The 15,807-nt window shown below is 46.5% G+C and overlaps 1 protein-coding gene across 8 annotated transcripts in view; it reads left to right on the top strand.

The window, feature by feature from the left end:
- Positions 1-15,807, top strand: part of FLT3LG (fms related receptor tyrosine kinase 3 ligand) — a 236,730-nt gene that overhangs the window by 123,645 nt on the left and 97,278 nt on the right. For all 8 annotated transcript variants that reach the window (XM_068242917.1, XM_068242914.1, XM_068242913.1 and 5 more), the window contains one exon: positions 646-734. In XM_068242917.1, the coding sequence (XP_068099018.1) occupies positions 702-734 (33 nt within the window). In that variant the 5' untranslated portion in view covers positions 646-701. The remainder of the gene's footprint in view (positions 1-645; positions 735-15,807) is intronic.

Below are 15,807 nucleotides of genomic sequence, written 5' to 3'. Positions count from 1 at the left end.
GCCAAGGTATGTAAGCGTGCTTTTGACATCCTACAAATCCCTGGAAGACAAGATCCTGATCCGGAGGAAAAGGAGGCAAGGTGGGTAAGAGGAGATGCTTTTAAATAATTTTAAAAGGCATTTCTGGTTTTTCTACCGAGATACCCGAATAGGTCGGGTACCCGCGGATAATGCGGCCGGATATCCAAGTTCACTCAGATATCTGAAAGGTCCGATCTGGATACCTGGATCCGGATCCGGTCGTGTTTTATAAAGTACTACCCGAGCAACCCTAGTTACGGTTATAATAGGTGCCGGGTAATGCATAGTAATTTAACGTACCCATATTTTACCATTAGCAGCACCACACAGCGCCCAACTGATGTAACAGTGTCACAATACGTACTCATGATGAGGGGGATCAGTGTTAATCATTATCTATGGGGAAGGTTAGTGTGTTAGATTAGGAGGGGAGAGGGAATATGATACAGATATTTATTTGTAAAAGTACAGAGGTCACAGAGGTGCAATGTCTATAAAAAAAACTTTGTGCATTTCTATTCATTGCAAACTTACAATCATACTTATTAAAAAAAATGGGAGACTAGTACAATGTTTCTTTTGCCATTCTGTTCATGTCATTGTTTTATCCTCCTCCTTTTCTAGGGATTCGTGCCTTGGCTTCATCTTTCTCTTCCTGCTCCTTGTTCAACTATGAGGAGATGAGTAATTGCCATGGAAAAGCAAATGGAAACGTAAGTTATTCAGAATCATGCAAAACATCTGTGGTGTAGGAACCGGAGTGCAGAAATAGCAATTATTGCTTGGCAATTGTCTCTTTCCAGTCATGTCCTGCTCAATTATATATCAAAGTATCTATTGTAATCAGGGGCATAGCAATAGGGGTTGCAGAGGTCGCGACTGCATCAGGGCCCTCCCTCAACTCTCTATTGGTCCTGTGCTCATAATAATCACTTCTATAGATACTTTGAATAGTAGTGATCATTAACAAACTGCTCCCCATCCCCTTCTTGCACCTCTGACACTGTAGTTGTCCTTGGCAGGTTTTGGTGCGCAGTATCAATTGTTATGTACAGAGTGCTTGGGGGGCCCCAATGTAAAACTTACAACAGGGCCCACAACTACTTAGCTACGCCACTGATTGTAATATAGTTGAAATGGCTAAAAATAGACAGTTAAAGTGAAACGTAACCTCCTTGGCGGTTTGATTATTTCCAGATTTTAGGGTCTAAAAGTGGTGCAATTTTTTAGAATGCTTTTAGACAGTAAAATCGGTTGAAAAAAATCACAATACAGAGAGATCTGTGGCAGCCCAGCATTTACTCACCTCCCTGGGATCCAGCACTGAAATTCTCCCCCCGTCCTCCGGGTAGCACTGTAACTCTGTAGTGAGATTGCCGTAGGTCGTCAGGACGACAGACTGCGATTTTACCAGGGGGATGGAGAGCCTCCGAAGACAGGAAGGAGAATTGCTGCCGGCGACTGGATCCCAAGGGAGGTGAGTCAAAATGCCCGATGCGCTCTGCACTCTGCATAGCGCTCCTGGCGGCTACCATGAGTCAAGCTCGGGGTTACCACTCCTGGCTGCTTTTTTCCACCCCTAGCCTGACTTAGGATAACCGACAGGGAGGTTAAAAGTAATCGGAGGTGAGAGACATATGGAGGCTTCCATATTTATTTTCTTTTAAACAATAGCAGTTGCCTGACAGTCTTGCTCATCTGTCTAAGCAGTAGTGTCTGAATCACACACCTGAAACAAGCATGCAGATAATGCAGTCAGACTTGAGTCAGATATATTGGATCTGCATGCTTGTTCAGGGTCTTGTTATATGGATAGTGGATCAGTAGGACAGCCAGGCAATGTGCATTGTTTAAGAGGAGGTAAGTGTGAGCCTCCACATGTCTTTCCCCTCAGGTTTCCTTTAAGTGAAAATAAGCTGATGATATAAACAAGTCGTATCTATCCTCCTCCTCCTACTCCTAAAAATGACTTTTACTTATCCCACAGTTTTATGTAATGTTTAAAAACTTAAAAAAAGTAGATTTATTGTTTTGTCTCAGACAGAGCTCAATGACACAGTCTGTCACGTGTCTCAGATTGCTAAAAACATATGAACTATTAAACTTTTATTATCTATCCCATGCTCTCAGAAGCCCAATTCTGTGCCAGAAAAGTGTTTTATGGCTGTAATTCCTTATCAGTTAGGGATGTTATAGTCCACTGGGTCCCAAAGGACAGAAACTACCAGTTACATAACTGAATTTTAACTTTTTCAGGCTGAAAAAGAAGAAAAGGTACACAGCATATTTACCGTATGTGTTTGCTTGCCACTCTATATACACATGTCTATCTCATCATGTCACATAAATTTTAACCCAAGGTGGAACTTCATCGCAAGCAGTAGCTGATACCCCTTTTGCCACAAATACATATTTTCCTTTTTGTGGGAATTAATGGCTATTGCTATTTGCCTCATTGCATTGTGGGAATTAATGGCTTTTTTTAACTGCCAAACAAGCAGTATCTCCCCTTGTGCATAAAACTCTCAGGTAATGAACATTTCGTACAGATCACCTGGCAGGACTAAAGATGTTGCCACCTGTGATAAATTTCATAATGAAAATCAGGGAGCATAAAGATTTTACAATGGGCAAACACTGATTAAATAATTTATAAAAGAATGTATGCATGCATGTTCTTTATCTGCTTATGCTGACTGCTGTTTTCACATGTACATTCTGATATGTGTCTGACATAGATGAACGATACTGTGCTCTAGGTCCTTTCAACCCGTGTCTAGCCTCGGTGTCTCAAATACCCTCATTGGGCTGCGGAAATTGGAAAAGGACTTATATTAGGGCTGTGGCTATCTGGTTGATGATTATATGGTGGTTAATGTTCCCAGACATTGCACACTGTCTGTTTTGTCATGTGTTTTAATTGGTTAAGTTTTCTACATTTGTAATAAATGGTTTCTACTGTGCTTTATTGTTGCCATACGCTCCCCATCTTTCTTTTCCGTACTCAGTTCCCCCCCCAAAAGAAAGCCTGCCCATTCCTCCCCCTATCAACACGGGCACAGATGCTTTCGGGCCGTATTCCACTCATCCTCCACCACTTTCTGTAATATATGCACACAGGGAGATGTTGCTTGCTTGGCAGTTGGAAAAAGCTGTTATTTCTCACAATGCAATGGGGTTCACAGATACACACACACAGGCAGGGGCGTAACTAGGCCCCTTCGGGCCCCCATGCAGAATTTCATAGCGGACCCCCCCTACCCGGGGCCCGCTCGGGGCCGTTTTGTGGGGGCTGGAGGGGTGGCAGCATGAGGGGAAAGCCTTGGCCACAGTCGGCGGGGTGATATACTGGGCACATATACCCCTGGCTACATATACTGGGCACATATATCCCTGGCTACATATACTGGACACATATACCCCTGACTATATATACTGGGCACATATACCCCTGACTATATATACTGGGCACATATTATACCCCTGGCTACATATACTGGGCACATATACCCCTGGCTACATATACTGGGCACATATACCCCTGACTATATATACTGGCCACATATTATACCCCTGACTACATTTACTGGGCATATATACCCCTGGCTGCATATACTGGGCACATATACCCCTGGCTACATATACTGGGCACATATACCCCTGGCTACATATACTGGGCACATATACCCCTGACTACATATACTGGGGACATATACCCCCCACTACATATACTGGGCACATATACACCTGGCTACATATACTAGGCACATATACCCCTGGCTACATATACTGGGCACATATACCCCTGGCTACATATACTGGGCACATATACCCCCAACTACATATACTGGGGACATATACCCCCCACTACATATACTGGGCACATATTCACCTGGCTACATATACTGGGCACATATTCACCTGGCTACATATACTGGGCACATATACCCCTGCCTACATATACTGGGCACATATACTCCTGGCTACATATACTGGGCACATATACCTCTGGTTACATATACTGGGGACACATACCCTTGCCTACATATACTAGGCACATATACCCCTGGCTACCTGTTCTGGGGACATCTATACCGCTGGCCACCTATTCTGGGGACATCTATACTGCTGGCCACCTATTCTGGGGACACCTATAGACCTGGGGCTACCTATTTTTGGGGAACCACTGCTGTCAGATTGAGTGTATTTTGGGGAACTGCTGCCAGGTGAGAGGTGTCTACCATATTAAGGGGGCATTCTGCCTATTTATGTGAAATGCTGTCTATTTATGTGCCTCATGACTGCTGAATTTGTCTTGTTGGGGGCCTTATGGTTACTGAATTTGTCTTGTTGGGGGCCTCAAGATCGCTGAATTTGTCTTGTTAGGGGCCTCATGATTGCTGAATTTGTCTTGTTGGGGGCCTCATGATTGCTAAATTTGTCTTGTTGGTGGCCTCATGATTGCTGAGTTGGTCATGTTGGGGGCCTCATGTTTGCTCATGATTGTGAAATTTGTCTTGATGGGGGGGGGGGGGGGGCTCATGATTGCTGAATTGGTCTTGGAACATGCTGGAAGGTACATACTGAGGGAGGGTGGGTGAGCGTGAGCCTGCTAACCTCCATGTACATTTGGCTCTACCCATAACCACGGCCACATTTGGCCACGCCCCTTCACCTTAGGGGGCGCATTAAAAGTCTTTGTCCCCGGGCGCTGAAAACCCTAGCTACGCCTCTGGGTTTCCTGTGGCTGCTTGTATACATGCTCATGGTCTGAAATCCTGTGGCAAATGATTTATCTATGACTACAGCTATGATTTATGTATGATGATGAGCCACACACCATGCAATCTAACTGTACAATTAATCACCAATTTTACCACTTTCATGTAGTATAAGAGACTAAAATTGTGCACACATGGTACAATTTTTCATTTTTTTTTTTATTAGCGCCTGAGCCCACTAACGCAGTTGTGCACAGTTGTGACCACTTTTCAGCATCTGTAACATTGATGTGTTGCTGAAAAGCGGACACACCTGCGCACAACTTCGTTAGTGGGCTCAGGCCCTTAGATTATTTAGGCTAATTATTCTGTTAGATCGAATATAAAGATTTTTCCAACATGTCTGATCGGATTTTCATAGAAAAAAATGGGATAATCGTTCATTTGATTGATCGAAAAAAAGGATTCTTTTCAACTCTCTTTTGATCATTTTGGTTGAAAAAAATGGAAAATTGAACATTTTTATTGTACCGTGTATGGGTACCATTACTGCAAAATATATTCAAGTCACAGTGGATCTATTGCTGTTATACTACATGGATGTAGATTAGATTGTATAAAAATTGTACAGTCAGATTGCATAGTGTGTGGCCATTTTAAGTCTCAGGGCCATATGCAATTCCCTTTTTCACCTGAGTTTTCACCAAGGTGATATTTTTAAAATAAATGCCCTTTTAAGCCCCCAGCAAGCTAACTAATACTCAAAATAATTTTTATAGTAATTTTTGACCTACTTTTTGGTATGTTTTCCATTGCAAAGTGCTAAAAAGTTATTTGAAATTGAAGATGAAAAATTATCTCCTAGGAGAAAACTCAGGAGAAAAAGTGAATTGCATATGGCCCTCAGATTTAGATTTCATATTTTTATTTGACATGTTTATGCATCTATTTAATATTTTAAATAGTTTTTACAGCTGCTGTTTGGCATTGATTATTCTTCTGCTTGTTATTATTGATTTATAAAGCGCCAACAAATAAAAAACAAACATGGGTTACAAAATCATACAGACAGTGGTATATACCAATATACGAAATACAGAATTGGTACAAATACACAATAGGCACAAAATAGAGAACTGATAATTACAGTGACAAAATGAATATGAATAAATGTGTAACAAATTCCAAGCGCTCTGCCCTTGCGAGCTTACAATCTAAAAGAATATGGGGGAACAAGAGGTGGGATAGTATACAATATTCATACCTAGAGGCAATATATTCAGAGGCGTATCTAGAAGGGTGCAGACATGGCTAATGCCATGGGTGCCTCTGCACCATGGGCACCATGCCTGCCCCCACACCATCGCTATTTCTTGTATTTAACCTTCCCAACTGCTTTCCCTCTGTGCCACCCACACTGTGCCTGACCCCAGAGGCCTGAGCACTGCCTGACCCCAGAGGAAACTCCTCCAACCTCAATGGGGTGTAATGCATACATTAAAGGGGAACTGAAGAGAGAGGTATATGGAGGCTGTCATGTTTATTTCCTTTTAAGCAATACCAGTTGCCTGGCAGTCCTGCTGATCCTCTGCCTCTAATACTATTAGCCATAGCCCCTGAACAAGCATGCAGCAGATCAGGTGTTTCAGTGGCTCAGACTTTAAAGTCAGATCTGACAAGACTAGCTCCATGCTTGTTTCTGGTTTTATACAGATACTACTGCAGAGAAATAGACCTGCAGGGCTGCCAGGCAACTGGTATTGATTAAAAGGAAATAAACATGACAGCCTCCATATACCTCTCTCTTCAGTTCCCCTTTAAGGGTAAAGAGGCACTCAATACTATTGGCTATTGGTATTGTGGCACTTGTATTGGCCTAATGAGTTGTGTTTAGACCTGTGAAACGCGTTGCCCGTGCATAATAAATCTCGTCTTGTTGGACTGCCGTCATTGAGGTAATCCACCTAATTTTTCTATGCTTTTTGATTTGATTTTAACCTAATTTTATCCTTACCTGAGCGCCTCTTTACCCTTATTAACTATACCATCATGCTGCCCATGGTGGCATAGTGGATAGCACTAATCTTAAAGTGACACTGTAGCGAAAAAAAAATGATGGCTCACGGAGCCTCTGAAGAAACTGAATCCGAGTGAAACGATTGTCAGGACTTTTGCACATTTTTATACTATCCATAGCTGCAAGTGCCGAATTTTCTCTTCTTTTGCTCAAGAAAAAAAATTATGATATAATGAATTGGTTGTGTAGTACGGTTAATTAATAGAGCATTAGTAGCAAAGAAAATAGTCTCGTATTTTTATTTTCAGTTACTGGTATATCTTTTTTTTTTAATAACATTGCATTATTCTCTAATATTTGCAGTTTACACACTACACTCAGCTTTCTAAATGATTTCACAGAGCAGGCTAATGACCTTTTGAACTTCCTCTGCAGAAAAATAAAATACAGCGACAGACACTTGAGACAATAAGATTCAGAAGACAGAGCTCTCTGCCACTTCGAAAGTCGGAATAGATTAGTGAAGTTCTTTTGCATAGATAAAAACTGGAGTTTCTTAACTCTTCCTGTACTGGAAAAAATATTAGACTCAAATCTCTGCTGCGAATGCTTTATTTCTTAGCTGTACTACACATACAAATCATTATATCATAAGTTTATTCTCACTTCAGATTCCCTTTAACACACAGAGGGCATGGCTATCCAACTGTAAAAGGATACCCAAAGTGACATGTGACATGATGAGATAGACAAGTGTATGTACAGTGCCTAGCACACAAATAACTAGGCTGTGTTCCTTTTTTTCGTTCTCTGTCTGAAAGAGTTAAATATCAGGTATGTAAATGGCTGACTCAGTCCTGACTCAGACAGGAAGTGACTACAGTGTGACCATCACTGATAAGAAATTCCCCTTTTTATCTCTTTTTTGCTCTCAGATGCCATTTTCTACTAGGAAAGTGTTTTATAGTTGGAATTTCTTATCAGTGAGGGTCACACTGTAGTCACTTCCTGTCTGAGTCAGGACTGAGCCAGCCACTTACATACCTGATATTTAACTCTTTCAGACAGAGAAAGAAAAAAAGGAACACAGCATAGTTATGTGTGTGCTAGGCACTGTACATACACATGTCTATCTCATCATGTCACGTGTCACTTCTGGTATCCTTTAAGGTTCTGAAGTCAGCATACAGGCATGCAGTGGGACAGCTTTCCTCCTGGTGCAGCAGTAGCTTGGAACTAAATGCTCTTAAAACCATGGAGATGATAATAGACTTTAGGAGTTCCCCAAAGCGCAACAGAGGATGTACCATCTACGGCAGCTAAAAAAGTTTGGCCTACCACAAAATTAAATGGTGCAGTTCTACACTGCAATCATTGAATCCACCATAACATCATCTATGAATCGGAATTGCATTTATTTCGCCAAGCACGACTGGGTCGTGCCCGGAATTGGGCTTGGCACATGAATACAGGGCATATACATAGGAACATAAGAGACAACAGAGCATAGAACATAGAAGACATCACTACATCTCAAGACATGCATAATACATTTTCAAACACATCTGCCATGTGGTTTACAGGCAGAAAAAGTCAACGTGGGGGGCCTACGGGGGGAGAGCATGGGCAGAGTTTATAAAGTTCAGTGCAATTACAGCTGATGGAAAGAAGCTGTTTTTGTGTCTCGTGGTCTTTGTGAAGATGGACCGGTACCTCCGCCCCAGAGGGAGCTGATTGAAGAACTGGTGGCCAGGGTGGGAGGGATCCATGGCGATCTTCAGTGCTCCAGAGCGTAGTCTGGCATTATAGAGGAAGTCTAGGGCAGGGAGTGTATTCCCTATGATCCTTTCCGCTGACCTGATGGCGCCTCTCGTCTTCGGTGGAGCCAGCATACCAGACAGTGATGGAAGAACAGAGGACGTATTCAATGATTGCGGTATAGAAATTCGTCAAGAGTTTTCGTGACATGCCGAACTTCTTCAGTTGGCGGAGGAAGTAAAGCCTCTGTTGGGCTTTCCTCTGGGTGGAGACAGTGTTTGCCTTCCACTTCAGGGTGTTGGAGATGGTGGTGCCCAGGAGGCGGACACAGGGCACTTTCTCCACCTCCGTTCCACCAATGTGCAGTGGAGGTGGGGTGGAGGCATGTTTCCTAAAGTCAATGATAATCTCAACCGTTTTTGCATTGTTGAGGACCAGCTTGTTCTCCTTGCACCAGTGGCAAATCCTGTCCACCTGGTGGCGGTATGCCTGCTCGTCATTATTGGAGATCAGGCCGACTATGGTGGTCAGTGGCGGCGCTACACTGGGGCTTACCCAGGCTTAAGCCCCAGCTGACAAGCTGTCAGCCCCTGCAAAAGCCCCCCCTCCGCAGGGCTGCCGAGCAGCAGGAGGGGTGGAAGTGGAGAGAAGAGGAAGCCGTGTGGACAGCGGCGGAGAAGGGGGCCGTCTCCCCCCCCTTCCCTCACCTTGGGGCTCCCACTCTCTGCCTCGCTCCCCCCTCAGATAGCAGCGGCTGGCTGGTCAGAAGACTCACTCTCTTCCCAGCGCGGCTGATCTGTGCGCCGCTCTGGTCTAGTCTAGACCAGAGTAGCGGCGCACAGATCGATCTCTCTCTCCCGCACTGGGAAGAGAGGAAGTCTTCTGACCAGCCAGCCGCTGATATCTGAGGGGGGAGCGAGGCAGAGAGTGGGAGCCCAGAGGTGAGGGAAGGGGGGGAGACGGCCCCCTTCTCCGCCGCTGTCCACAGGGCTTCCTCTTCTCTCCGCTTCCACCACTCCTGGCCTGGGGACACCTATGGTAAGTCCTACCTACCTATACTGGGGACAACTATACACCTGGCTACATATACTGGGCACACATACCCCTGGCTACATATACTGGGCACACATACCCCTGGCTACATATACTGGGCACATATACCAAATATGGGTGGGTGGCAGCCCCCACAAAACGGCCCTGAGCGGGCCACAGGGGGGGCCTGGGCCCCCTGCGGGAGCAGGGGCTGCAGACCCTATTGTTACGCCAGTGCACACAGGGACATGGGACGCAGAGACACTTGCAAATTATTATATAGGATTTCTCTTATGTATGGGAATTTTCTTATATGAGATTGAGCAGCTTTTCCCTGAATTTTTTAAATTTCTAATTAATGAATGAATATTGTAAAAAGAAAAAAGCAATTTTATTAATTACATTATTTTCACTACAGTTCCTCTTGAGGGCTTTTTCACAACCAGGCGATGCAGTATTTTTACCTCATCCCACCGCCGTGACAGGCAGCCTACTGGGCCAATCAAAGTGCAGAATCTCGTACTTTGAAGCTACTGAAACTGTCAGGCTCCGGGCGGGTTCAGTGGAGAGCTCATTAAGAGTAATGAAGTGCCCTTTACAATATCTAAGCCCAGCGTAATTTCACTGTGCACGCTATGGCTGCATAGCATGCACAGGCCATTATAACACTCTCTGCACTCATTAAGCTGTGCTGCTGAATCAAGCCCATAGTCCTTTGTCAAGCTGCACAGTCACTGTACACAATACCTGGGCCTTTTCATGTCTCCCCACAACCTTGTCACTGTTCCCAGTCCTACCAGCTTGATTACATGATGTTATTATGCATATGGTTTCCTCAGGCGCGTAGCTAGGGGGGGTCGGGGTAGGACAAGTGCCCCTGGGCACCGGGTCCCCAAGGGCGCCCAGCTGAGCTGCAGGTTTTTTTTTTTTTTTGGGGGGGGGAGGGGAGCAGCGCAGAGAAGAGGGAGAGCTGTGCGGACAGCGGGAAAGGGGGGCCATCTCCCCCCTCCTTCCCTCACCTTAGGGTGCTCTACCTCCATCGCTGTCTCCTCCATTAATTTCCGGGTGTCTGGCGCAGCGGGCGGAACTCACCTCCGTCTCGCTCCAGCGCCGGAAGTTTGGGTGCGCAGTTGCTGCTGTGGCCTGGACCAGAGTAGCGGCAAATCCATCCGGTGCTGCTACGAGACGGAGGTAAGTTCCGCCCGCCGCTGCCAGCCACCCGGACATTAATGGAGGGGACAGCGAGGGAGGGAGAGCACCCTAAGGTGAGGGAAGGAGGGGGGAGATGGCCCCCCTTCCCTAACGCTGCTCACAGCTCTCCCTCTTCTCTGCGTTGCTCCCCTCCTCCTGGGGAGGGGGACACCTGGCTACCTACTCTGGGCACATATACACCTGCCTACATATACTGGGCACATATACCCCTGCCTACATATACTGGGCACATGTACCCCTAACTACATATACTGGGCACATATACCCCTGGCTACATATACTGGGCACATATACCACTGTCTATATATACTGTGCACATATGCCCCTGGCTACATATACTGGGCACATATGCCCCTGGCTACATATACTGGGCACATATACACCACACTATATACTGGGCACATATACCCCTGGCTACATATACTGGGCACATATATCCCTGGCTACATATACTGGGCACATATACCCCTGACTATAGATACTGGGCACATATACCCCTGACTATATATACTGGGCACATATTATACCCCTGGCTACATATACTGGGCACACATACCCCTGGCTACATATACTGGGCACATATACCCCTGTCTATGTATACTGGGCACATATACCCCTGACTACATATACTGGGCACATATACCCCTAGCTACATATACTGGGCAGATATACCCCTGGCTACCTGACACCTGGCACATACTCTGGGCACATATACACCTGCCTACATAAACTGGGCACATATACCCCTGCCTACATATACTAGGCACATATACCCCTAACTACATATACTGGGCACATATACCCCTGGCTACATATACTGGGCACATATACCCCTGTCTATATATACTGGGCACATATACGCCTGACTATATATACTGGGCACATATACCCCTGGCTACATATACTGGGCACATATACACCACGCTATATACTGGGCACATATACCCCTAAATATATATACTGGGCACATATTATACCCCTGGCTACATATACTGGGCACATATACCCCTGGCTACATATACTGGGCACATATATCCCTGGCTACATATACTGGGCACATATACCCCTGACTATATATACTGGGCACATATACCCCTGACTATATATACTGGGCACATATTATACCCCTGGCTACATATACTGGGCACACATACGATCGGCTACATATACTGGGCACATATACCCCTGGCTACATATACTGGGCACATATACCCCTGGCTACATATTCTGGGCAAATATACCCCTGGCTACATATACTGGGCACACATACCCCTGGCTACATATACTGGGCACACATACCCCTGGCTACATATACTGGGCACATATACCCCTGGCTACATATACTGGGCACATAAACCCCTGGCTACATATACTGGGCACATATACCCCTGGCTACATATACTGGGTACATATACCCCTGGCTACATATACTGGGCACATATACCCCTGGCTACATATACTGGGCACATATACCCCTGCCTACATATACTTAGACATATACCCCTGGCTACATATACTGCGCACATATACCCCTGGCTACATATACTGGGTACATATACCCCTGGCTACATATACTGGGACATATACCCCTGGCTACATATACTGGGCACATATACCCCTGGCTACATATACTGGGCACATATACCCCTAACTACATATACTGGGCACATATACCCCTGGCTACCTGACACCTGGCTACCTACTCTGGGCACATATACACCTGCCTACATATACTGGGCACATATACCCCTGCCTACATTTACTGGGCACATATACCTCTAACTACATATACTGGGCACATATACCCCTGGCTACATATACTGGGCACATATACCCCTGTCTATATTTACTGGGCACATATACCCCTGACTATATATACAAGGCACATATTATACCCCTGGCTACATATACTGGGCACATATACCCCTGGCTACATATACTGGGCACATATATCCCTGGCTACATATACTGGGCACATATACCCCTGACTATATATACTGGGCACATATACCCCTGACTATATATACTGGTCACATATACCCCTGACTATATATACTGGGCACATATTATACCCCTGGCTACATATACTGGGCACACATACCCCTGGCTACATATACTTAGACATATACCCCTGGCTACATATACTGCGCACACATACCCCTGGCTACATATACTGCGCACACATACCCCTGGCTACATATACTGGACACATATACCCCTGGCTACATATACTGGGCACATATACCCCTGGCTACATATACTGGGCACATATACCCCTGGCTACATATACTGGGCACATATACCCCTGCCTACATATACTTAGACATATACCCCTGGCTACATATACTGCGCACCACATATACCCCTGGCTACATATACTGGGCACATATACCCTTGGCTACATATACTGGGACATATACCCCTGGCTACATATACTGGGCACACATACCCCTGGATACATATACTGGGGACATCTATATCATTACATGCATTTACTGGTGAAAGGCTGTCTGTCATTATGTGCATTAACTGGTGAAACACTGTCTCTCATTACATGCATTTACTATTGAAAGGCTGTCTCTCATTACATGCATTTACTGGTGAAAGGCTGTCTGTCATTACGTGCATTTACTTCATTTTTTTTATGTAACTACATTAGCTGGTACAACTACATTACAGTTAGCCCCGCCCACATGATGTCATGGCCACGCCCACTCGCGTCGCGCCCCCCTTGAGCCCCGCCAGCCAGCCATTGTGCCCCTTTCGAGCCCCCCCAAAATTCGGAAGCTGGAGCCGCCGCTGATGGTGGTGTCGTCTGCAAATTTGATTACCTTGACCGAGCTTGCCGAGGATCTGCAATTGTTCATGTAAAGGGAGAACAGGAATGGTGACAAGACGCAGCCTTGTGGGGCCCCTGTGTTGGTGGTCTTTGGTTGCGAGGAGGTGGAGCCCAGCTTTACCACCTGGGATCTGTTTGTAAGTAAGTCGTTGATCCACAGTTGGAGTGTGGGGTGGACCCCGAGCTCAGCCAGGTTCTCTTGTAGTATTTGGGGGCTAATGGTGTTAAATGCCGAGCTGAAGTCGAGGAGGAGAACCCTGGCATACGAATTTGTTTTGTCGAGGTGATTGTTGACAAGCTCCAGACAGATGTTAATGGCGTCGTCAGTCGACCTATAGGCCCTGTAAGCAAATTGGTACGGGTCTAGCTGGGTTTCTGCTTTGTGTTTAAGGAGGGGCAGGACCGCTTTTTCGAAGGTTTTCATTATGACTGATGTGAGGGCGACAGGCCTGAAATTATTGAGGTCGGACACACCCTGCTTTTTGGGTACAGGGATGATGGTGGACCTCTTGAAGCATGCCGGTACTTTGCCACACTGTAGGGACTTGTTGAAGACGGAGGAAAGGATAGGAGCAAGCTGTTGTGCGCATGCTTTCAGGCAGGCTGGCGACACTCCATCAGGGCCTGAGGCTTTCCTGGCCTTTAGCCTGGACAGGTGGCACGCCACGTCCAACTCATTTACGGCTGGGGGAGGCAAGTTTTGGCATGGTGGTACTGCAGTGTTGGGTGAAGTGAAGGTAGCCTGTAGCTTCGGGAGCCTCGCCAGAGTCTCAATCTCCTCGAACCTGCAATAAAAGTCACTGAGGTTTTCCGCCAGCTCAGTACTAGGAGGTGCGCTTTGGGGGGAGGGCTTGTAATTTGTGGCAGCTTTAAGTCCCCGCCAGACAGCTTGAGAGTCATTTGAGCAGAGGTCCTCCTTCAGCTTGTCTGCATATCCCTTCTTTGCGCTTCTCAGTTCCCTGTCGAGCAAGTTTCTTGCCCTTCTGTATTCCTCCTGGTTCCCGGACTTGTGTGCGGCTTCCTTGTTTCTGCGCAGTTGCCGAAGTTTCTTGGAGAACCAAGGCTTGTCGTTTGGGTAGAGTTTGCGAGTTTTTGTTGGTATGCAGGAGTCCTCGCAGAACCTGATGTACGAGCTCACGTTGTCTGCCCACTCATCCAGGTTTGGTGCTTCTAGTGCCCTCCAGTCTGTGCAGTCGAAGCAGGCCTGAAGTTGAAGCTTGGCCCCGCTTGACCACACTTTGGTTGATTTAAGGACTGGTTTTGCGGTTTCAAGGCGCCTCCTGTAGGTGGGAAATAGGTGGATGAGGCAGTGGTCGGATGCGCCTAGTGCTGCCCATGAGGTGGCTTTGTAGGCGTCCCTCAAGACCGTGTAGCAGTGGTCAAGGGTGTTCGCATTCCTAGTGGGGCAGGTGATGTGTTGGTAGAAGCGTGGAAGTTCTTGTCGGAGGTTGGCTCTGTTAAAATCCCCTAGGATGATGAACAGCGAGTCTGGCAGGATGGACTCCCAATGCGTGATAGTGTCACTGAGATTGTGCAGGGCGGTTTTGGCATCGGCATCAGGTGGGATGTACTCACCGACAAGGACGTAGGATGAGAACTCTCTGGGAGAGTAGAAGGGCCTGCAGTTAATCATTAAGAGTTCAAGCTCTGGTGAGCATTTTTTGGCCAGGACAGAGGTGTTAGAGCACCAAGTGGGGCTAATGTAGAAGCAGATGCCGCCCCCCTTCTTTTTCCCGGAGAGGGTGCTGTCGCGATCTGCTCGGATGAGGTTGTAGCCTGGGAGGTGAAGGGCACTGTCCGGGATGTTGTCGTGGAGCCACGTCTCTGTGAAGCAGAAGACTGGGGTGTTGCAGCCGAGATCCCTCTTCTCCCCCAGGAGTCGCAGTTCCTCTAGCTTGTTAGGGAGGGAGCAGGCGTTCGCCAGGAGGATTGCTGGTATAGCTGACCTAAAGCCCTTCCTCTGCAACCTTGCGCGGACACCTGCCCGGCAGCCCCTTCGGCGCTTGCATGCGTATGGCTCTGTCGGGGAGGCCATCATTTTCCTAACATGGCTCCAAACCGAATCAGGCAGCAGCCTGTCCTCCGGGTGCAGGGCAGTGACCTGTTCCCACCTGAGTAGCTGTGACCTGGTGTAGGTGGTACGTGCGGGTAGGGGAGGTGTTATGGGAGTCATGACCGCTGAGCTTATGCTGCCGTGCAACAGCAGA

The sequence above is a fragment of the Hyperolius riggenbachi genome, chromosome 6, assembly GCF_040937935.1.
Source record: "Hyperolius riggenbachi isolate aHypRig1 chromosome 6, aHypRig1.pri, whole genome shotgun sequence".
NCBI lineage: Eukaryota > Metazoa > Chordata > Amphibia > Anura > Hyperoliidae > Hyperolius > Hyperolius riggenbachi.
The sequence above is the reverse complement of the archived record's forward strand: the minus strand, read 5'-3'. Positions and strand labels throughout refer to the sequence as shown.